Genomic DNA, 22,138 nt, shown 5'->3' with positions numbered 1-22,138 from the left:
TTTGCTGAAGGTCATAAAATAATAGACCCCGATCATAAAACCACAATCGTGACAGCTAGCACAGGAAAAAGATTTCTATCCCATTGGCGTGAATAGATTTTCACTCTGCCCTGTGGGAGAATGGTATTTTAACACACTGCACCATCTCGTTTAATGAGTAATTATTGTTCACTGATTAATGGCATAATTGAAGCAGAGTATGCACATTGTTAATCAGGAAGCTCCTGTTTGTACGATCAATACAAGTGCAAGGCTGGAGAATCGAATTTTTATCTGCAGCACAGTCATGAGGCGTACTTGCATTTTACCAAAAGCAAAGTCACTGGACTCAATATTAAACCACTCCTCCCGCCCCCCCCACTCCTCCCGCAAATCTTGTTGCAATTTTCTTGGTGGCAGGTCACTTTATTAACACACTTAAATCATTGCAATTAGAAATTTAAATTTAACCACTGTCACATGGGTTTCCTAAATCCCCAAATCAAAAGTGAGACAAGAGCTGCTAGATCAAGATGGTAAGTGGCATTTTGCAGTATTCCTTGTGGACAATGAGCAGTAAGAGTGCTCCTTCTGGTATCGTATTGAAGTCTTCACCTTAATCTCTGCCAATGCCATTCTCTGTCTTGCCACCAACCCATGCCCCAACACTAAGGCCGTGATTCTCCCAACTGTGCCCGCCACTTTTCCGCTGGGTCCGGCTGGGAGATGTGTGTCTGCAGCCTTGAACAGGGATGTGCGCATGCACGGAGAACGCGTGCGCATCTCCCAGAGCCGGTAAGCAGTCACCCGCCAGACCATGCTAGAAGCCGATGAGAAGGCAGATAAGTAATTCGGTCTGCCTTGTTGACCAACAAGGGGCATACACGCAGTGGGTCGTGCGAGGGCTGCTCTTGGATGTTGCTTTGAGAGTTGCCTAGTGCTTCGCGTCTTTAGCGTACGCTTAAACTGGACCATCTGACGGGCAACATGACAGCTCAGTGACTATCACTGTTTGCTGTGCAGATACATGGATTTGGGCCAGTGTCTGTGGGAGTTTGCACATTCTCCCCGTGATTGCATGGGTTTTCTCCGGGTGTTCCAGTTTCCTCCCACACCCCAAAAACGTGCTCTTAGGCCGATTGGTGTAACAAATTGTCCCTAAATTAGTCTTCCCTCAATCTTCCCCAATAGGCATAGACAAAGGTCATAGGTAGAGAAGGGCACGCACAATGTTAAAATGGCGGTGCGGGCTCATTGGACCCAAGGGCCTGTTTCCCGTGCTGTGTTGTTCTTTGTTCTCTTTGTTTTTAATTTAAATCTTTTTCAAATCTATTTTAAATATGGAGATGTGTTTATACCTTTCAGATCCCAATCGAATCTTTCACCCCGCCATTATGGTGGAGTTCAGACTAGCTCCCCACATTCGGGAAATTAGTGGGAGACCCTGCCAGAAAGAAGGGTGGGTGCAATAGGCGGCACCCCAGGGGGTTGGGCAGTAGGGAGGGTGGTGCTCCCTGGGCATGGGCACCCTAAGAAGTCTCACTACACCAGGTTGAAGTCCAACAGGTTTATTTGGTAGCAAAATTCACTAGCTCTCGGAGGCACCGGGGGCACCCTGGCAGTGCCAGCCTAAGCCCCCTGGCATTGCCATCGGGCATCAAGCAGCGCCAAGGGGGAAGGTTCTGTTGTGGGCAGGGCCTAGGGACATTGGTGAGGATGGGGGGGGACCCACTGCCACTCTGTATTGGGATTGGTCTGGGATGGAGGGTGGGCAGCGATTGGGGTGGGCTGGTCTGCCATGGGGGGCTGCCTCCGGGGGGGTGGGGGAGTGGGAGTGTCAGCAGAGGGGAGGGTCTGCGGGGATGAGGGAGGTTGGGGGTATTGCCACTGCTGGGGGGTGGGCCTGGGCATCGGGGCGCTCTGGGATGGGGTGTGGTCAGGGCTGGCTCGGGAATCATTGTGGGGGCAGCAACTGGGCCATGTGGAGGGACTGAAGGGGCATCGCTGCAATTGAGCTGGCCAGCAAGCAGGAGTTTGACAGTTTGGGACCACTGCACATGTGCTAAACTTCAGAACTATCAAACTCTGGCGCAAGTGGGTGGCACGGTAGCACAGTGGTTAGCACTGCTGCTTCATCGCTCCAGGGACCTGGGTTCGATTCCTGGCTTGGGTCACTGTCAGTGTGGAGTTTGCACATTCTCCTCGTGTCTGTGTTGGTTTCCTCCGGGTGCTCCGGTTTCCTCCCACAGTCCAAAGATGTGCAGGTTAAGTTCATTGGCCATGCTAAAAAATTGCCCCTTATTGTCCTGATGCGTAAATTAGAGGATAGTGGATAAAATATACAGGGATGTGGGGGTAGGGCCTGGGTGGGATTGCGGTCGGTGCAGACTCGATGGGCCAAAGGACCTCTTTCTGCACAGTAGGGTTCTATGAAGTTCTATAAATAGACCCCGCACCCCTGAATTTATAATGAAGTTCATGACTGGGCCCTCTTCAGTGCACAGAGTGCAGAGATTCAGGGAGAAGCTGAACAATCAGAACAGACCGGATTTAGAACAGTTTTTCTGCCAATTCAGCACTTTTGGGAGAATTGCGGCCCTAATTTGTGCTCCATGACAGCTTCTCTGCAGCCTAATCTTTGGCCTTCTCTCCTCTCGATTGTTTCCATTTTCCCATTGCAATCCCTGGCCCCACTCCTGATGACCTCTCTCTTCTTATTGATCTCTGCCCCACTCTCCTCTCCTCCACACACCCGGTTGCCTCTCCTTGCTCGCCCTGATCTCTGGCTACAAACCCTTTTGACAACCAGGGATCAACCTCGAGAGACCCCAGCTGACATCTTCTATTGTTGGATTCCCTGCTTGGTAGCTGGCCAGGCTGTCAATTTGACTGGTCACCATTGGAGTGGTGGGCTGGGTGGGGGGGGGGGGGGAGGGGGGGGGGGGAGGGGGGGGGTGAACCTACCCCATTTCTCCATAAATATCAGGAGCATTTACTTCTGGATTCATTGGCCATTCAAAAATAAGAAACAAGGATTATCCCAGTAACAATGAAAGATCTAAGTGAATCACCTAGCCTGTCAAATACAGTTCATGAGGACATACAGAAAACAGAGGGTGGCAGTAGAAGGGTGTGTTTCTGAATGGATGGCTGTGACAAGTAGTATTCCTCAGGGATCGGTGCTGGGACCTTTGCTATTCATTTTATATAGATGATTTGGAGGAAAATGTAACCAGTTTGATAGTAAGTTTGCAGATGACACAAATGTTGGTGAATTTGCGGATAGCAATGAGGACTATCAGAGGATACAGCAGGATATAGATAGATTAGAGGCTTGGGCGGAGAGATGGCAGATGGAGTTTAATCTGGACAAATGTGAGGTAATGCGTTTTGGAAGGTCTAATAAAGATAGAAAATATACAGTAAATGGCAGAACCCTTAAGAGTATTGAAAGGCAGAGGGATCTGGTGTACAGATACACAGGTCACTGAAAGTGGCAACGCAGGTGGAGAAGGTGGTCAGGAAGGTATACGGCATGCTTGCCTTCATTGAGTTTAAAAATTGATAAGTCATGTTGTAGCTTTATAGAACCTTAGGCCGCACTTGGAACGTACTGTTCAATTCTGGTTGCCACACTACCAGAAGGATTGGAGACTTTGGAGAGGGTAAAGAAAAGATTTACCAGAATATTGCCTGGTATGGAGGACATTAGCTATGAGGAAAGTCTGGAGAAACCTCATTTATTCTCACTGGAATGATGGAGATTGAGGGTCAACCTGATAGAAGACTACAAGATTATGAGGGGCATGGACAGAGTAGATAGAAACTTTTTCACAGGGTGGAAGAGCCAATTACTGGGGGCGTAGGTTTAAGGTGCAAGGGGTAAGGTTTAAAGGAGATGTACGAGGCAAGTTTTTTACACAGAGGGTGGTGGGTGCCTGGAACTCGCTGTCAGGGAAGGTGGTGGAGGCAGATACAATTGTGAGTTTTAAAGGGCGTCTGGACAAATACATGAATAAGATGGGAATAGAGGGATATGGTCCCCGGAAGGATAGGGGGTTTTAGTCGAGTTGGGCAGCGTGGCCAGTGCAGGCGTGGAGGGTCGAAGGGCTTGTTCCTGTGCTGTAATTTTCTTTGTTCTTTGCTCCTTTTCACTATCTTAAGTTTTTTTCTAAAACAGCAGAAACCTAAGGGTTTGCTGAAATAATTCTGTGTATGGGATTTTCAAGAGTTTTTACTCCCTCTTCATACATTAAACACGCTAGATATGCAGAAGGAACATTAGGGGTTACTGTAATTACTTTGGCTGAACACTTTTAGATGCTAAGAAATTAAAAGACCTTGCAATCATCTTACACTTACGCCATTATTGGGATCACAATGTGTATCAATTAATTTATATCAATGCACTGTGAAGCAATGATTCAGTGACAGTGATTATCAATCATTGATCCAATATCAGTGGTTATCAATTAGTGAAATAGCACCAGTGCTCATCAAAAAATCTATACCAGTATTTAGCACGAAGAGCGAAAACACACAGGCATACAATGGAAATAGAGAACAGGGGTTTTTTTTAATCAGTAATTTTATACCTTTTCATAATATTTGATCTCATACTCCAGTATGATGCCATTGGGCCGGTTTGGCTCTTGCCAGGATAAGGAGATGCTACTTTTCGTGACCTTCTTCTTCTTCACAACACTAATTGGTGAAGGTGCTGTAGAAACATAAGTACGGGAAAGCATATTATTGATCCGCTGTTAAGAAAATAAACCCGCTAAATTTGCTTTCCGATTGGTTTTCAATTCAACACCTTGCCACTTCAGCCGAACCGTACATTAAATCAAAGGATCATTGAGTATTCTGTTCTGTGTTCTGTGAGCTAAGGAGTGTTTTTGCAGCATCTGTAGCCTTAATGTAATGGATAAGATTTTAAATTTTCTCAAAATATAATGAAAACCACATTGTAACAATTTTTTAACAAGATGGTATGATAGTTTGGGAGCCTTCTCATATATCATGCAACATTGGCCAATATTTAAAAATCAAAACAGATGCTAAACTGTCCCATTACCCAGGATTGTAACCTTTACCTTGATGAAAGGTTCACCCTGATGTAAATAATGCATTTTTACTTTAAAAGATATGCATGTTTCATAAGATTTGGGGCTGTAATGAAACTCCAGAGCATCATATTTGGGGGACACAGCTTAATATGAGGTTAGTCATTTCAAAAGTCTGATGGCAGCAGAGAAGAGACTGTCCTTGAGTCAGTTGGTACATGATCTCAGAGTTCTGTTTTTTTTTCTGATGAAAGAAGGTGCGAGAGAGAATGTCCTGGGTACATGGGGTCCTTGATTATGCTGGCTGCTTTCTTGCGGCAGCGAGAAGTGTAGACAGAGACAATGGATGGGAGTCTGGTTTGCATGATGGATTGGGCTAGGTTCACAATCCTTTGTAGTTTCTTGCATGAATGTTAATGGATGAGTGAGTAGATGGGTGAATGAGTGAGTGGGTAGGTGGGTGAGGCAGGCAAGCGGATCAATATTTAGGGAAGGGGTTGATGAGGGGGTAGGTGGCTGCTATGGTTGAGCTGGCTGGCACATGAGGTGGTGAGTGTGTGAGGTGGAAGGAGTATAGGGTATCAGGTGGGTGAAATAGTAGATGAGCGAGGTAGTAGGTGGGTGAGGTGCACAGGGTGGGTGAATGACAGGTAGTCAGGTTGGAGGATGGGATAGTCAGGTCAGGTCTGAGGGCAGTTAGGTGATCAGAGCTAGTCGGATGGGATGGTACCCAGGTCGGGTTCAGGTATAGTTGGATCAATCTAGATTAGTTGGGAGGTGGGTTAGTGATTCAGTTTGGAAAGATAGTTGGGTGGTTGGGGATCATCATCCCTGGGAAGGGAGGGTGGGGGGGTGATCAGAGGGGGATGGCACCCTGGTTAGGTTGGGGTGTTGGATCGGGGGATTAGTTGGGAGACTGATGGGTCAGATCAGAAGGTATTCAAGTGGTCAGGGATAGTTGGGTGGTCATGGGTGGCCACGTTTTTGAAGGGGTAACCAAGAAAGTAGATGAGAGAAGTGTAGTTGATGTTGTCTACATGAACTTTAGCAAGGCCTTTGACAAGGTACCACATGGTAGCTTGTTGCATAAAGTCAAATCTCACTAGATCCAGGGTGAGGTATCTAAATGGATACAAAATTAGCTTCTTGACAGAAGCCAGAAGGTGGTTGTAGAGAACTCTTTTCCAAACTGGAGGCCTGTGACCAGCGAGGTGCCTCAGGCATCAGTGCTGGGCCCACTGTTAATTGCTATTTATATTAATGATTTGGATGAGAATATAGGGGGCATGGTTATTAAGTTTGCAGATGACACCAAGATTGGAGGCATAGTGGACAGTGAAGGAAGTTATCTCCAATTTCAACGGGATCTTGATCAATTGGGCCAGTGGGCTGACGAATGGCAGATGGAGTTTAATTTAGGCAAATGCGAGGTGATGCATTTTGGTAGATTGAACCAGGGCAGGACTTACTCAGTTAATGGTAGGGTATTGGGGAGAGTTACAGAACAAAGAGATCTAGGGGTACATGTTCATAGCTCCTTGAAAATGGAGTCATAGGTGGACAGAATGGTGAAGAAGGCATTCGACATGCTTGGTTTCATCAGTCAGGACATCGAATACAGGAGTTGGGATGTTTTGTTGAAGTTATACAAGACGTTGGTAAGGCCACACTTGCAATTCTGGTCACCTTATTATAGAAATGATATTATTAAACTAGAAAGAGTGCAGAAAAGCTTTACTAGGATGCCACTGGGACTTGATGGATTGAGTTATAAGGAGAGGCTGAATAGACTGGGACTTTTTTCTCCGGAGTGTTGGAGGCTGAGGGTGATCTTATAGAGGTCTATAAAATAATAAGGGGAATAGACAAGGTAGATAGTCAATATCTTTTCCTACGGGTAGGGGAGTCTAAAACTAGAGGGCATCGGTTTAAGGTGAGAGGGGAGAGATACAAAAGTGTCCAGAGGGGCAATTTTTTCATACGGAATGTCTGGAACAAGCTACCAGAGGTAGTCATAGAGGCGGGTACAATTTTATCTTTTAGAAAGCATTTAGGTAGTTACATGGGTACAATGGTATGGAGTGATATGGGCCAAATGCTGGCAATTCAGATTAGCTTAGAGTTTTAAAAAAAACGGTGCCATGGACAAGTTGGGCTGAAGGGCCTGTATGCTGTAAACCTCTATGACTCCATGACTCTCGGTGAGGTCAGGGGGTAGTTGAATGGTCGGGGCGTGACATCTGGGTCAGGGACATAGTCAGGGGGATTGGGTTAGTTGAATTTTCAATAGGGAATCAGTTCTGCAGTTACCTAGATATTAGACTAGGTTTGAATCTGTGTAAGATATCCTGGATAACTGCTCAAGCAAGTACCTGGAAACTGTCCAAAATATCCAACTTCAGCTCAGAGCTGAAGACATTCGCAGAGGATCCTGGGGAATGGGGGAATTGCATTTCGGAAGTTGCAATATCCCTGACAATCTGAAAACTGGAAGATTTGGGCCATTATCTTGTGAGATTATTTCAATTAAAGACTCACCGCCCCAACTTTGTTCCCTCTACAATTGTTCAGGTAAAGCAATAAAATCCTTCACTTCTTTGAGACTGTTAATAAAACGTCACCACAGAACTCATGAGACTGATGATGGATAACTCAGCCATAAGCCAGCTATGTTCAGAGAAGGAAACTGGGTAGTGCAGGTTAATGAAGAGATTTTGAAATACTACCAATATGAGATACAGAGATTTTAGTGAAAATTTTACTCTGACATAAAGATCAATTAAACAATTTTAGTTGATACCATTCACATTGTGAGATATTTTTATGCTTCAGTTGTGCTTGTGTTATTATGTGTTCTGCGAGGAATTTAGCTCCACCACCAAGGATTTTTATTAATCTAACAAGATGAAATTTGGTCATAGGAGCTGGAGAAAGCACAACCTTCCCATTTTAAGGTTCACAACTGGACGTCTTGCAATGCGATCCCTGTGACACAAAACAATATGGTTTAAAGCTGCATGCAGAGGTCACTAATATTTACTATTCAAGGGCAATGCTGCTGCTAATGCCACTTCAGAAACAATAAAGGGAAGAATGTTTGACAGTTCCTTGTAGATATTACAGGCACATTCTTTTTTGCATTGCATAAGGTGAAAAGGCGATAAGGTCATCTGCCAAACACAGATGAGGGAAGTTATTTAACATATCTTAGTTTATTGAATAAAAGAGAAAAGATATCCCACCCCACCCCTTTTGGGAGGTAATTACAGTCTCAATTTCAACTGCATTTCCTTCTCCAAAACTATCACCGACTAATTAAAATTAGCAGCCAGCAATCTCCAACAGAATTGTGCAGTCCTTGAAGCTGTTTTAATTCCGATATCCTGTGTCTACTTAATAAGTTAATTCACACAAGGTGCTGTGTTGTGGTGTTGCATCCACTGTTTTATGTTGGTAGGTGTTCAGGCAGTTAACATACGTTTTTATCTATTTTGAGCATTGGCTGTGGTGAAAAATAAAAACATGTGCAACGGCCGGTGGCTCTTACTGTGCCTGTCCCGTTGACCAGAATGGCAGGATCTCACGCCAAATTCAGAAAGCTCATTAATTATACACAGGCAAGTTCCCCTCCAACTCTCTCGTGGGCCAGCAAGTGATTCGTCCGCCCGTCCTCAGCTGATGGGTTCAGAAGTCTTGGCGCTCTCACCCACTGCTAGTCAGCCGGGCTGTTGCTGCTTAGATTGAAGCGATACAATCTGAAAAAAAAATTTTCTCTTTCCAAAGCTGCCTGAAATCACCCTTCACGTTAACCTACTAGCCTCTCCACTAAATGTTAGCAACCTTTCACCAGCTATACCATAGGCATATAGGAGAGCACCTCATAGGGGCATTAGGACAGGCAAAGGCACATGGAATACTCACCAAGGGAATCCACAACGGTGGTTAAACATAAGAACATAAGAACATAAGAAATAGGAGCAGGAGTATGCCATCTAGCCCTTCGAGCCTGCCCCGCCATTCAATAAGATTTTTAGGGATTCTATTTGCTGAGGGTGTATAAGTCCAATAATTACATGGTACCAGGAGAGTCCTGCACCCATCATAAAAATTCCTACTCTACTAATGAGGGAAGCAATGTAGCGCATATTTGTAAATCCATACGGATGGCCAGGATTTTATTTTATTTTATTTTTATTTATTATACAGTTTTGCATAAACTGTGGCATAATCGAATTAATAAATATGGATCTGAATGCACATTTGGTTGGTTTTTATTTTCACATTGTGGAAAAGAGGACAATATGAGAGCAGCGACAGGAGTGCAGGTTTTGTTGATGGATGGATGATTAGGGTTAAGGTTGCTGCTGGTATCATTCATTAATTACTTGGTCAAACACTTCCCAGGCAGTAAGAGAACATTTAGTTTGCAGCCTCCCTTCCTCCTCTTCTTCGCCTCACCCGCTTCTACTTCCTCTGCTTCCTCCTCTTCTTCCGTCTTGTGTTCATCAGGTGGGATGAGGTCAGCTGTAGCTCGGTTGATATTCATGCTTCTAAATCGAGAAGGTGTAGGTTCAAGTCCCACACTTGGACTTGACACAAAAGTCAAAGCCGACACTCCAGTGGAGTAATGGAAGGACATTGTATTGTCAGAAGTATAGTCTTTCAATAAGAAGTGAAAGCACGCTCCTGTTAACCCTTTCAGTTTGATGTAAAAGATCCCATTGCATTATTTCAAAGTGTAGCAGGATGTTATTCCCAGTATAATGCCAATACCTATCTCTCGATCAATGGCACAAAAGTAGGTTATCCAATCATTTAACAGTGCTGTTTGTAGGAGTTTGCTGTGTAAAAATTAGTTGCTGCATTTTTGACATTATAACAGTGACTGCACTTTAAAAGTACTCCATTGGTTAAAAAGTGTGTTGAGACGTCCTGTGGTTGTGAAAGGTGCTATATAATTATAAATCTATTTTTTTCACAACTGTTTTGCATCATGCAACATACAATGATTAATCGAGAGAGCTACACAACTCAGGAGTGCAATGTTCTTCCTGAGTGGTTCAAACAGTGAAATCTTTGCTTCAGGATACCAATGGTCTGTGCTATCAGATTTCTTGAGGGAGCAGAGCTCTCATTGTGTGCACACGTGTAGGTTGCAGACCAAAGTTATGAATTATGTCACCATAATGCTTGTTGCCCAGAAGCCATCACTTTGTTTGAGTTGTGGTGGAAACATAGTTGAGACAAAAAAAAACTACTATGGAATGAATGCATCATAAGTGCTGTCAGGATAGAAGGCACTGACCTACATGAAGCACTGCTTGCACTTTGAAGGAGCGGAATCTCTCTAATCCATAAACAATGTAAATACATAGCAGGGTTAACACGAGGTGCACAAAAAGCAATGCATATACAGTCAATGACACCCTTAACCATGACAAAGTTGTTAATCCTCACTCCACCTGCTTCTCTCTAACAAGAAGAAAGGACAGAGGTTTACAAGATGATGACAGGTTTGGATAGAGTGGATAGTCAGAATCTTTTTCACAGGGTTAAAGGATCAATTACTAGGGGACATAGGTTAAGGGTGAGAAGGGGAAAGTTTAAAAGAGTCGTAAGTGGCAAGTTTTTCACACTGAGCATGGTGAATGCCTGGAACACGCAGCTGGAGGAAGTGGTGGAAGCAGATTCTGTACAACGTACAAGAGGCATCTGGATAGATACATGAATAGACAGAGGATAGAGGGATATGGACTATGTAGAGGCAAGAAAATATTAGAGAGGCATTATTATATTATTATTTTAATATTGTATTATTAGAGAAAATAGTAGAGAGGCATCAGTGTCGGCACAGATTTGGTGGGCTGAAGGGCCTGTTCCTGTGCTGTATTGTTATTTGAGTTAATGCTGTAACTCTGGAGAGAGCCTTAACACACTTCACACTATGATTTATTGCAAAGAAAGCCTAGAAGGAGGAGTTCAGAGTTACTGTCACAGGTAATGTGACCTTGCTCTGAGGTGGCTGCTGCAGATGGCATGTTTCAGTAAAAATCTCTTTAGTGAAGTATTAGTCATCATTAAAGGAATACTCCTGAAATATTCTCTGCAGATATAGCCTTCTGCTGGCAATTCTTTAACCCCTCCCTCCTCTTCCTCCCTCTTCTAGCAGCTTGTCCAGTTCTGCATGGCCTTTTCCCATTCTCCAATCATACTTAATGCCAAGTGAAAGCCCCATTCATAGTTTAAAGCAACTGATATATGCAGGAGCCTTTAGGGAAACAAAGGTTTCAGTAACTGCCACACTAGCCTCTGCAAATTATTGGAACTTTAACCAATTTTGAAGCATTTAGAACTAAATTAAATGGCAACACAGCCAGAATAAATAGAAACTAACCAATGGGTAATTGATGACCACTGCTGGGGGTCCTTTGTGTAGTTTAGTGTTATATTCAACACTGTGAGCTTAAGATTGGACAAGGAGCACCATAATGACAGTACAGATGTCAAATCAATGTTGCGTGCCAAAGCACTACCAAGCCCAATTTCAATCTTAGATAGTGTTGAGTCTTGTGCATGTAAGTTAGATATCACATGGAAACTTCAACAATGTAAGGTTCTGATAATAGTTATAAACTAATTATTTTTTAAAATGTTTGTTCATTAGATGTAGGTGTCGCTGGCAAGGTTAGATAAAACTAGGGATAGGGATTGTGCTGAAGGCAACTGCATAGAATTATAGAATCATGCGGTGCAGAAGAGGCCCTTCGGCCCATTGAGTTTGCACCAACATGTGAGAAAAACCTGACCTATTTACCTAATCTCATTTACTAATACTTGGCCCATAGCCTTGAGTGTTATGATATGCCAAGTGCTTATCCAAGTACATTTTTTTATTCATTCGTGGGACATAGGCATCATTGGCTGACCAGCATTTATTGCCCATTCTTAGTTGTCCTTGAGAAGATGGTGGTGAGCTGTCTTCTTGAATCGCTGCAGTCCGCATGCTGCGGGTTGTTCCACAATGTCGTTAGGGAGGGAATTCCAGGATTTTGACGCAGTGACTGCGAAGGAATGGTGATACATTTCCAAGTCAGGGCAGTAAGTGACTTGGAGGGGATCTTGCAGGTAGCGGTGTTCTCATGTATCTGCTGTCTTTGTCCTTCTAGATGAAAGTGATCTTGGGTTCAGAAGGTGCTGTCTAAGGATCTTTGTAGATGGTACGTACTGCTGCTACTGAGCGTCGGTGGTAGAGAGTTGAATGTTTGTAGATGTGGTGCCAATCAAGTGGGCTGCTTTGTCCTGGTTGGTATCAAGCTTCTTGAGTGTTGTTGGAGCTGCACTCATCCAGGCAAGTGGGGAGTATTCCATCACACTCCCGATTTGTGTCTTGTAGATGGTGGATAGGCTTTGGGAAGTCAGGAGGTAAATTATTTGTCACAGTAATTCCAGCCTCTGACCTGCTTTTGTGGCCACTTTGTATCCGTGGTGAATCCAGCTGGTAACCACAAGAATGTTGACAGTGGGAGATTAAGTGATGGTAACACCATTGAATGTCAAGGGACGGTGATAAGAGTGTCTCTTATTGGTGATGGCCATTGCCTGACTTTTTAAAGGATGCAAGCATGCAAGGGAACCCACTTCTATCACCCTCTCAGGCACTGCATCCCAGAACATCACCATCCTCTGGGTAAAAATGCTTTTCCTCACATCGCCCCTAAGTGTCACCTTGAATCTATGACCCCTTACGACTGACCTTTCAGAGTGATTTTTCAATTAAGGGAACAACTGCTCCCTATCCACTCATTCCATGCCCCTCATAATCTTGTACACTTTGATCAGGTTCCCCTCAGTCTTGTCCACTCGAAAGAAAAGAACATAAGCCTATCCAATCTCTCTTCATAACTTGAATATTCCATCCCAGCTCTGGTTGAGAGTAACTAATCATCAAGGATTGGGAAACAATCTTGGGATAACCTAGCCCTTACGACCTATATATTATGTAATGTATATATGTATATAATCCATACATTCATTAAGTATCAGCAGAAGTTGTTTATTGATTGCGTGCCAAAAGAACAGAACAAGTCCATCTGACCACAAGGTGCTTCAACAGAAGTCAAAAGATGTTTTTCAAATCTTGCAAGTACAATTATTGATTTGCATTTGTGGTGCTGCTCTGTGACTTTCTCAGCAAAACAATTCTTTATCAATTTCTCAAGGGTAGCACAGTGGTTAGCACTGCTGCTTCACAGCTCCATGGACCTGGGGTTCAAATCCCGGCTCGGGTCACTATCTGTGTGGAGTTTACACATTCTCCCTGTGTCTGCGTGGGTTCCCTCTGGGTGCTCCGGTTTCCTCCCACAGTCCAAAGATGTGCGGGCTAGGTTGATTAGCCATTCTGATTTGCCCCTTAGTGTCCTGGGATGCATAGGTTAGAGGGATTAGTGGGTAAATATGTAGGGATCGGGCCTGGGTGGGATTGTGGTTGGTGCAGACTCGATGGGCCGAATGGCCTCTTTCCGCACTGTAGGATTTTATGAACAGATTCTCTATGCTATGAACTGTCAACTCTATTAGAGATTGATATCAATTCCCTCCACTTTCCCTCATTTACTTAAAGAATGGGGTTTCCGAGTCACAGATAAACTCTAGTACAGAACACGTTCCTTCCTCTATAAAATAAAAACTAATTATTGTTGATGCTAGAATTGGAAACAAAAACAGAAAAAAGAGGAAAAATTCAGCAGCACTGACCAAGAGTCATCCAAACTTGAAACACTGGCTCTGTTCTCTCTCCACAGATGCTACCAGATTTACTGAGATTTTCCAACATTTTCTGCTTCTGTGCTCCTTCTTTTGCTGACGGAACAGGTCAATTCTAGGTGTTATTTCTTGATGGCCTTTGTTACATGTTGCCAACACATGAATATGTAGAAGCAAGATAATTGGATTTAACTCCATAAACTACTGAACAATCCACTTCAAATCAACATATTTGAATGTTTTTTTTTCAGAAACAGTTGTATAGGTTTTTTTATTCTTTCATGGGATGTGGCTATCACTGACTAGTCACGATGTGGAGGTGCCGGCGTTGGACTGGGATAAACACAGTAAGAAGTCTGACAACACCAGGTTTAAGTCCAACTAATTTATTTGACAGTAAACTCACAAGCTTTCAGGGTTTGCCCCTTCTTCAGGTGAATGGAGAGTTCTGGCCTCAGACAGAGCATATAACAGCGCGGACAGTTTACAGATTACTAGGCCAATGTTCTTTTGCCCATCCCTAATTGCTCTTGAGAAGATGATAGTGAAAATTAATTAATCACACCTGAAATAAAGTCAGATCACCTTGTTCAGAATCTGATTATAGTTGTCTCTTAGCCAAACGGATAGCTTCTAAATTGGAGGATAGCATGGTTTTAAGTTAATAGGAAAGGAAAATCACAAACTAACTGCCCCAGAGTTTCACTCCTGGGATGGAATAATGGAACAAAATGGCCTTAAGGTATTCAATAGATTCAATGGGCCCTATTTTACCATTTTGATTCTAAGTGCTGGGCGGACTTGAAATTGGGAGTGTTTCAGATCCGACTTTTGGAAACGTTCACAGGCGCCTCTATATGCACTCTGCCTGAAGAAAGATCAATGATTCTGAATTGCGCTGTAGAAGCCTGTGGGTGGGGCTTAACGCGCCTGAAACCCTGCAGCTTCGATCAGCGCCATCAATTGTGCATGTGCAGAAAAAAAAGATAGAATGCGGTTCCCTTGCCACATCACTCCCAGGCCGGATAATACCTCCCCCTGGCCCCCACAGACATTGTCCCCCCCTTCACAACATTACTGACCCCCTTATCCTGCCATCCAGAGCAATTGTGGCCCCCTCCCTCCCTCCCTCTTGTCCCCCTCACTGATATCAGGCAGAGTGGTAGCAGACTTCCCTCACTACCCCTCCCCTCCAACTGATCAAGGGCAACTTTGGGATATAACACACGTACTAACTGGTGGAGAAATCCTGAATTTATGATCTGTTACACAGTGCTCCACCACAGGCAATGCTGTGACCACCCAGCCACACTCCCAATCCCTGCAGAGGTAACAGTTGCCGTAAGTCGGGCGGCACAGTAGCACAGTGGTTAGCACTGCTGCTTCACAGCTCCAGGGTCCTGAGTTCGATTCCCAGCTCGGATCATTGTCTGTGTGGAGTTTGCACATTCTCCTCATGTCTGCGTTGGTTTCCTCCGGGTACTCTGGTTTCCTCCCACAGTCCAAAGATGTGCCGGTTAGGTTGGTTGGCCATGCTAAGAAATTGCCCCTTAGTGTCCAGGGATGTGTAGGTTAGATGTATTAGTGGGTATAATATGTAGGGATAGGGGGATAGGGCCTGGGTGGGATTGTGTTTGGTGCAGACCTGATGGGCCGAAGGGCCTCTTTCTGCACTGTAGTGTTCTATGTTCTAATCAGAGGCAACTTCCCCATTCCCACACCGCCGTTAGAAATTCCATAAAAAGTTAGATTGTTGTAACTGGGTTGTTCAACAATGATGTGATGAATAGCAGAACTGGCTCTGAAAAAAAATGTTACAATTGTGCAGTGCTATTAAATGATTAATTGGTAGATATTGTTAAATCACATGTTTAATGATATTTTTAAAAAAGGTTTTCCAATTTCTTTACCTTTACCTTAATGCAAACATCATTGAAAGTGATTTTATTTGATTGCTTTTTGTTTCCTGGCTGGGTATTGTGAAAATCCTTTTGGTCTGATTAATTGCTCGGACAACTTGTTGGCATCACTCCAGCTCTGTGCTGGGAATGCCCCGTAAAGAAAGCCGCAATGGTTGATGTGTCTCTGCACAGCGGGAGAGGTGAGGTACTCACAAGAGCGATCACAACACCTCTGTGAGGCCTACTTCATGGTCAGCAGCAAAATCCTTGCTTTGCTATTGACCACAAACTCTAGGCTATTACATTTTACAAGGATTAAATCAAAGCAGATTGATATTCTGTAAGTGGCACTATCCATATATCCCAGTGATATATAACGTAAATGTAAATATCTATAACGTAAACAGATTTTGTTAGCTTGTTTGTTTGTCGGTAAACAATTTTTCTCAAAAACTAATGGACAGATTGCAACTTGGTACACAAATAGCACGTAAGGACAGAATGATTAAAGATCCTGTCATTTTTTCAAAGGATCTGTTAGCAGTGAGAGGTAAAGCACATTGACTTTTTTTTACATAGTTTTGTGGATTTCTTTATTAAGAATGTTGCTGCTTGTTTTAGAATGCTGTTGATTTCCTCAATTGCCGTGGTGGAATTTGCCATAGCTGTCAAAATGTGAGCAAAGTTTTCAGAGCAGGTTATTGATGATGGATGGTGATGAGAATGCTGATACCTTCTCAGTGAGGCAGAATCTTGAATAAGAATTTTTTTTTTAGTTTTGCAATTACAGAGTATCAACCAGGCAGGGAATGGAGTCCAGAAAGAGTCACATCATTGTATAAATATTGAATTTACAAAACATGCTCTGCAGAGTGTCCTTTCTACATGTTATAAAATATTTTCAGTTTTGTAGAGAATTTCTACTTTCCCTCAGACTTGTTTTATTAACTTCTGTAAAGTTAATTTTGTTGGCAGGATGGTGCAATGATGTTCTGTGCTGTTTATTATTTTTTAAAGTATCAATTTTGTAGCTAACTATCTTCGAAGCAACGAAAAGGAACAATATTGGCATTTGTTTCTTCCCCTGCAACCAGGTTTCAGATATGAAGGTTTACATCTCAAACATCAATCTCTTCACCTCTTTGAGAAACTAATTTTCCATCTATGTTTTCTTTAAATTTATTTGATCGACTGGCTTTGAGGTTGAGAATACTGATTACTTGTAATAATTAGTTGCTGTTCTTTGAAGGTCACAACTCATGTGTGATCTGAGGGAAAGTGATCTAAATAGGCACACCCCATTGTCAATTAGAAGCTAACTACCGAAAAATGCTTTTGTAGGTTGGGCAGCAGCTTATAAATCTCTGGCATCTGGCCTTGGGCAGGCTCTGATAATGATAAAACCAGCAGGAAATGATTGACTTCCTTTGTTTTTTCTAAAGGTTGGTCCAACTGAAGCAAGTACATTGGATGCAAAGCAGATCGAGATACAGATATACAAATCTGTCCTTACCAGTCTAGCTGAGAATGAATTGAATGCCTCATAAAGGAAGCTTGTAGTTTACACATATGACTGCTATGTTATGTTACCTCATGTTTTGGGCTCAGACATGACCACCTTCACTAAAAAATGAACAAATCACATTTTCTTCATTAAATATATCTTCTTTTATACTTCGCCTTTGCTTGCTGTATTTATACCCAGTTGCAGAGCTCATTAGTTATCCCTTTTTCAATTACATTTAATACTAACTGCAACATGCCAATTTATCAGATCAATTAATTGAATGTTTATGCTTTTGCAAGGCATAGATTAGCTCTGAATAACATTTCTTCATGTTAATTACTGTGTTTCTATCTCAGTTACATTTAGCAGGCATTTCCTTTGGAAATAATTTATTTCTTATTCAAAATGACAGATTGTGTTTTCGCCTACTGGTTTCTGAATGGAATGGAGGAAACTATGTTTTATCCCCTCTCCAAGTTCTTAATACAATTCAGCCCCTTCCTTCAACAGGAACTTCTGAGTCCTTCCCGACCAGCTGTTTCCAAATACAAATGGAAGCAAACACGCAGAGCACAAGAGTCTTTTAGCCAGTGTGGGAAATTTTTTGCCATGCCAAAATTGCCTGCCTACATGTTAAAACAATTATGCATATCAGTGCTTTTCTGTGTGGCCTAGATTTAGACAGGGCCGCATATATTAAAGTAAGACATGATAAATGATTGCTTACTGGAGTCTCTCAAATAACCATTTGTCCATACAGAAAGTTAAATCAATTGTAATTTCAGTGAGAAAGTACAAAGCAAAAGATGATTCCTAATTCGATTTTAGCTAGATAATGTTAGTGATATTCAAGGTAACAAATACATTTCACTGTGAGTGAATTTTATAGGAAACAACATACAGATTGCTGTTCCTTCAGTCCTTGAAGCTCAGGGAAAATCCAGTAGCAACACATTATCATTGGGTAGTTAATTGGGCCAAAACTTTCTCAATCAGAAACCCCTTTATTTGCATTTCAGGAGAGATATTTGTCAGGCAGGGTTGCAGTGAGGGTGCAGGGATCATCATTAGCAGGAATCTGGAATTTTGCAGTTTCAGGGACAATTAGAGATTTCAAGACAGATCACTAGATTTTTGTCGGGTAAGGGTATTAAGGGATTATAAAGTTGAAGTACAGATCAGCCATGGCCTAACTGAATGGCAAAGCAGATTCAACAGGCTAAAAGGCTGTCCCTAGTTGCTATGCAATTTTCAAAAGGCACACTTGATGTGTCTTTGGGACCACATCAAATAACAAAGTGATGTAAATCTGTAAAAATTAACATTGTAATAAATAGTAAAGATTGTGCATGTACTAGTTGTTGTCTATGGCAATACTGACCCATGCTCAACTTTTAAAGATTTTTCCTGGTATAAGCCATGGAAGAATATGAAAGGGAAACTTCTCTCTTTGTGCAGTTGTCTCTTTACTTTTTTCCACTCTTCTATATTTCGACCAGATGTAGGACTGTCTCTTGCAGCTAGAAAGCTACTCGCAGGCAATCCTGGCTTAGGTTTGGGAATTTCCTCAGGACTGCTCCTATTCCGCCAACAGAAGTATGGCGGAGACCCCATTTATAAATAAATAGACTTCCATCAAAATTATAGCCAGAGGGTAAGAGGGGCTCCAAGGAAATTCATGCTGAGTCTGAACTGAAGCTACAGCCCTCCACTTCACAGAGATAAAGAAAAAAAGAGAAAGTTCGTGCATTTATATAGCATCTTTCTTGATGTTAGGATGCCCCAAAAGCCCTTCAAAGCTAACTACCTATGAAGTATGCGGGAAACTGCAGCAGCCAGTTTGCCCACAGCAAGGTCCTACAACCAATAAACAAAGTAATGACCAGATTTACAATATGCTTTAGTGATGTTGCATTGGTGATAAATATTTGTTTGGGGAAACTTCCATTGTTCTTCTTTGAATACCTTCATGGGATTTTTTACGTAGCGGAAAATTCACCTATCCTGAGAAACACTCTGTTAAGAAACCCAAACTTACTTACTTGTTAGGAATGGAGGTCAGGAACTCCTAATTCTGAACAGTCTTCAGGCATCCCATGCACAGGCTGGGAGTGGACAAATGCAGATTGACATCTTTATGCTCTGCAAGCCAGGGACAATCCCTGGGTGCATGCACATTAAGAACATAAGAACATAAGAAATAGGAGCAGGAGTAGGCCATCTAGCCCTTCGAGCCTGCCCCGCCATTCAATAAGATCATGGCTGATCTGTCGCTGCTCAGTTCCACTTTCCCGCCCTCTCCCCATAACCCTTAATCCCCTCTCTTATCAAAAACCCATCAACCCGCGTCTTAAAAATATTTAGTGAGGCAGCCTCCACCACTTCAACGGGCAGAGAATTCCAGAGATTCACCACCCTTTGAGTGAAGAAGTTCCTCCTCAACTCCGTTCTAAACCGCCCCCCTTTTATCTTGAGGCTGTGCCCCCTAGTCCTACTGTCTTTTTTGAGCGGGAAGAGTCTCTCCACCTCTATCCTATCCATCCCATTCATCATCTTATACGTCTCAATGAGATCTCCCCTCATTCTTCTAAACTCTAACGAGTACAAGCCCAGTTTATTCAGCCTCTCCTCATAGCTCAACCCCCTCAACTCTGGTATCAGCCTAGTAAACCTCCTCTGCACTCCCGCCAAGGCCAAAATATCTTTGCGCAGGTGCGGCGCCCAAAACTGCACACAGTACTCCAGCTGCGGCCTCACCAATGCCCTATACAGCTGCAGCAAGACCTCCCTACTTTTATATTCAATCCCCCTCGCTATGAAGGCCAGCATCCCATTTGCCTTCCTGACCACATGCTGCACCTGCAAGCTGGGTTTTTGCGACTCATGCACAAGGACCCCGAGGTCCCTCTGCACCGTCGCCTGCTGCAGTTTTTCGCCCCGTAAGTAATAGTCCTTCCTACCATTCTTCCTACCAAAGTGGACCACCTCACACTTGCCAACATTAAATTCCATTTGCCATTTCCTGGCCCATTTGCCCAGCCTATCTAGATCCTTCTGCAGACTCTCCACACCCTCCGCACAATTTGCCGTTCCCCCAATCTTGGTGTCATCAGCAAATTTCGACACCCTACACTCGGTTCCCTCCTCCAGATCATCTATATAAATGGTAAAAAGCTGAGAAAGGACATGAAAACCGAAGTCACGTGATTGGGCACTGAACACTAGAATAAAGATGTGGGACATCCCTTGCTTCTGACCTCCCGGGGGCAGCCTCAGTGGCCTCTGTTGACACTGCGAGGTGAGCACACCTGTTCCCCGTTGGTCAGGAGCAGTTGTAAACCTGGCTAATTTTGCAAAAGGAAAAGAAACTGGGAGACTCGTGCTCAGCTGGATGTCGGTTGCAAGGCCCCCTACTGACATCTCCCAGCCTGCTATGCAACTCAAGCAGTGCAGCAGGCTGGGAGAATCCCAGCTGGAATTTCTGTGAAATTGGTTAACACAGACTGTGACTAACGCTTGGGTGGATTCTTAAGAAATCCCTGGAATCTGTTTTGGTCGCATTTGACATTTATTTTGTACTGTACTGTGTCTGACCACAGTTTACCTGTTAATTCAGATATACCTCATTCTTACCTGAAAGTATAAGCTAGTTATGCCTTTATATGTCTATCTTTCTGACCCTGTATATTAATGTTTATTTTTGTTTGTTTAAAATCAATGAAATCTTGTCACTTTATTTTGTTAGCAAGTGTCTTGAACCTCAAACTTTGTGTCCACTTTAAACAAAATGTTATTGGTCTCTAACCACATCGTCCAACAACTTGGGGCTCTGGCCAAAAAAATCATAACAGCCGAAAGAGCATCACAGATGAGCCTGTGATTCTGTAATGTTAATTCTCCATCATGCACTGCTCACAAGTACAGCTGCGCATTGAGACACAGCCACAAGACCATAAAATATAGGAGTAGAATTAGGCCATTCCGTCCATTGAGTCTACTTTACCATTCAATCATGACTGATATGTTTCTCAACGCATTCTCCCGCCTTTTCCCTGTAACCTTTGATCCCTTACCAATCAAGAACCTATCTATCTCTGTCTTAAATACACTCGACGACTTGGCCTCCACAGCCTTCTGTGGCACCTACAAATTTGTAATTCTAACTTGCAGGAATGGAAGAAAGAAAATGTCTCAGTCATTTCCAATACCTGGAACTAAAGCATATGATAATTAGCACAAATCTAAGCACAAGGTAATAATTTAAGAATATGAATAGTTGTTTGGCATATTACAAAATGCACACAACACTACAATCACGGACTAGTTTTTTATTGGAGGTTTCTGGGTGGTAGAGTGTGCCTCAGGATAGATCCATGTAAGTGTCCCTTCCAATTATATTTTTAACATTCTCAAAGCAAATTGCACAATAAGAAAACTGAGAACTCATTATCGTGGTGTTTTGGTTTAACAGCACAGAAGAAGGTTGTTGCATATGCAAGGCAGTATTCAAATTAGATTCAGCACCACACTCGCCATGGTTTCAGCGCCCAATTTTACTGACCTCCAGAATTATATATTCATAAGTTGGAATGTCAGAAAAAGAATGCCAAAAGAACCTGATTGTGGAATAACAAAAGGAAACTTCCAGTCTTGTCATGATTATATCCATATAGATAGATTTCAACAGACATAGTGAAGAGGTGGCCAGAAGCTTAGTGATATAGTGGAAGAGAAGGAAAGAGTGAACATGAGCCAAAGGAACTAAATCTAAGATAAACTTTGCTATGCTCATGGGGTAAGGACATGTTTCATTGTATTTACGTAAATACATTTACCTTTGCAAACCTAGTATGAAACTGATTTATCCAAAACAGATTCTAAAATTAAATGCAGTGCATTATGTCAATCCCTATTAATCACCA

The 22,138-nt window shown here is 42.9% G+C and overlaps 1 protein-coding gene across 1 annotated transcript in view; it reads right to left on the bottom strand.

Annotated features, from left to right (window-relative positions):
• The window catches only part of epha5 (EPH receptor A5), a 332,885-nt gene that overhangs the window by 85,901 nt on the left and 224,846 nt on the right, over window positions 1-22,138 (bottom strand). Inside the window, exon 6 of the mRNA XM_080188550.1 lies at window positions 4,575-4,699. Within this exon, the coding sequence (XP_080044676.1) occupies window positions 4,575-4,699 (125 nt within the window). The remainder of the gene's footprint in view (window positions 1-4,574; window positions 4,700-22,138) is intronic.

This window comes from Carcharhinus amblyrhynchos, chromosome 5 (assembly GCF_965287045.1).
Source record: "Carcharhinus amblyrhynchos chromosome 5, sCarAmb.v2.hapA, whole genome shotgun sequence".
Taxonomy (NCBI): Eukaryota; Metazoa; Chordata; class Chondrichthyes; order Carcharhiniformes; family Carcharhinidae; genus Carcharhinus; species Carcharhinus amblyrhynchos.
Note: the sequence above shows the minus strand (reverse complement) of the source record. Positions and strands in the feature narration are given on the sequence as shown.